The sequence below is a fragment of the Raphanus sativus genome, unplaced genomic scaffold, assembly GCF_000801105.2.
Source record: "Raphanus sativus cultivar WK10039 unplaced genomic scaffold, ASM80110v3 Scaffold1608, whole genome shotgun sequence".
Classification (NCBI taxonomy): Eukaryota; Viridiplantae; Streptophyta; class Magnoliopsida; order Brassicales; family Brassicaceae; genus Raphanus; species Raphanus sativus.
The window spans coordinates 7,601-9,833 of record NW_026616917.1 but is presented as its reverse complement, the minus strand read 5'-3'; the positions used below and the strand labels follow the sequence as shown (position 1 = coordinate 9,833).

The 2,233-nt window shown below is 36.3% G+C and overlaps 1 protein-coding gene across 3 annotated transcripts; it reads right to left on the bottom strand.

The window, feature by feature from the left end:
* Positions 1-844: 844 nt before the first annotated feature.
* LOC130504485 (COBRA-like protein 5) lies at positions 845-2,015 on the bottom strand. 3 transcript variants are annotated; one of them, XM_056999105.1, is made up of 5 exons: positions 1,762-2,015; positions 1,591-1,664; positions 1,381-1,528; positions 1,090-1,302; positions 845-1,009 (listed from the first exon to the last, which is right to left on the bottom strand). In XM_056999105.1, the coding sequence occupies exons 1-5, from the start codon at positions 1,826-1,828 to the stop codon at positions 969-971; spliced, it is 543 nt and encodes a 180-aa protein (XP_056855085.1). In that variant the 5' UTR covers positions 1,829-2,015; the 3' UTR covers positions 845-968. The 3 variants fall into 3 exon arrangements, with proteins under 3 accessions (XP_056855085.1, XP_056855083.1, XP_056855084.1); XM_056999103.1 differs by having other exon boundaries at positions 1,090-1,528; XM_056999104.1 differs by having other exon boundaries at positions 1,090-1,528; positions 1,591-1,661.
* Positions 2,016-2,233: the final 218 nt, after the last annotated feature.

Genomic DNA, 2,233 nt, shown 5'->3' with positions numbered 1-2,233 from the left:
ATAAAGACGATTTTTATATAATCAAAATATTTACGAATATATCTTTTATATAAGATTAAAATTTAATTAAATTATTTTTTGTTAATTTTACTAAATAATAAAAAATTATAAAATTTTACATTTTCTAAAAGTTATTTTTATAAGAAAATTATTTAGTTTTAAAATTTTTTTATACACATGACATATTCGTCAGCAAAATTAGCTGACATTGTATCCACACGAACAAAAGTAGATGACATGACAGCTGATGTGGCGACTGGTGTATGATTTTGCCGAAAAATTATAAATTGGGTATGTTTTGGCACGATCATATAAGTTCAGGTATGTTTTGGCACGACCATATAAGTCGGGTATGAATTGAACATATTACAATATGTTGGGTATGAAATGGCCGTTTTCCCCACTATCAACTATCAAGAAACTACATACTAATCACTTTGTTGACAAAAAAAAATACAAATCAAGTTGGTGCCTTTCTGTTCGGTTTATATTTAACCAAACTAACCAAAACTGAAAACCAAAATCCAGATCGGTTAATCTATCTTCGAAGTCAAGCAACTAAACTCCAGGACTTTGAAGGTTGCACTTGTCTACATAACTCCCAACATTTTCTCAATTCACAACCCTAACATAATATATTTTTATACGTTTTAAGAACTGACAACAAAAACTCCTTTATCATAATTTCTCTTTGCCAGGCAATCCATAATGACACGGAAGAGTTTGTAATCTCCATTGATGAAGCAAACAAAGTGGCCGTTACGTGGGATGCAAGAATCCTCAGTCTTTGTTACTTGTGGAACAACAGATAGATCAGTTCGGTTATGGAAGAAGACACTCTAAATCAATCAAAGTAGTGTTGCTTATTTCCTTAAAACATAAACCATACATGAAAATATAAAACAATAAAAAATCTTGAAGATAAGACTTTTAATTATGAGATGTTTCCTTTATAGACTCGCGAGGTTTCATGTTGCCTTGTGGAAGGCGCAAGTAATTCTCCAGGTCACTGCATAAGAACAAAAAACAAACAAACCAATGTGAGTTCAAAATTCAGAATTATAGGTTTGTATCAGTTGGGAAACTTACTCAGGGCACTTGTGGTTCTCCTTCCGTCAGCGGTTATAAACTTCGTCCGCATAACGTTCTTAGCCGGTCCACAAATATACTGTTGTTTAGGTGCTGTGAACATGAAGTTCACCGCCATCCGAACAGTACTGTTTGAGGTACCAGCAGGACCAACGGTTATCTGGAATGAACTTGCTGAACCGGCTTTCAAAACACCTCCTTTGCAGCAGTTAGCTATATGCTGGTTGTAAGGAGTTTCAGGACGCATGTCAATGACTGTTGGTTTACGAACACATGATTTAGGGATGTTACCTTTGTACATGGAACAGTCTCCTTGCTCTATGGTTTTTGCACCAACCATACTCCATATCACCTCTTTTTGGGCCCATCTCCAGCTCATTTTCCATCCAGGTGACGGAATTGACCGTTGTTTCTGGTTGTTGTAAGCTGTAACCACAGCCTGATGGAACCACAAAGATTGAATCAAAGGTTCATGTTAAAAGAAGTTTTTTCGAGACTTACTTCGTAACCATCAGGTGTCCAGTGCATGAGATCCCATTTGATTGTGATGTTTCCCTTGTTGCTGGTGAGAGCTTCTTCAGATGAGATAGTACAAATGACTTCATAAGTTTTTGGAAAGAGACAAGACAGAGAAATGGAGAGACATTTTCTTGTTCATGTTCAGAGATTTACCTGAAGAAGTGAAGCAGGAAAAGGAAACCAAGAGGAGGATGATCATGCCGGAGAAGAGAGACTCCATTCTTGTGGTTACAATGGGGAGAGAGAGAAGTCAATAAGAAGAAAAGATCTAGGCGTCGACTTTGACTTCATTACAGATCTGCACACAGCTGTATTCATGTAACACACTGAATACCATTCTTGTAGTAACGATGGATGGAGAGAGAGTTTTGTAAGAAGAAAGATCTACGCGTAGACTTTGACTTCACCATGTGGATATATACACTGATAGCCATTCAACGAAGACTAGTCCGTCCATTAGAAATTTACAAGTTAGTACAACTTGTAAGTACACCAAGCAAGGTTAAGTTAAGCTCTAACCATGAAAGGTGTGTAACGTTATATTAGAGTATCTATTTCAAATACTTGGTTTGGTTTCCTTTTGCCTAATCAATGGTTTAGATTACATTCACTAAACCGGGTCACT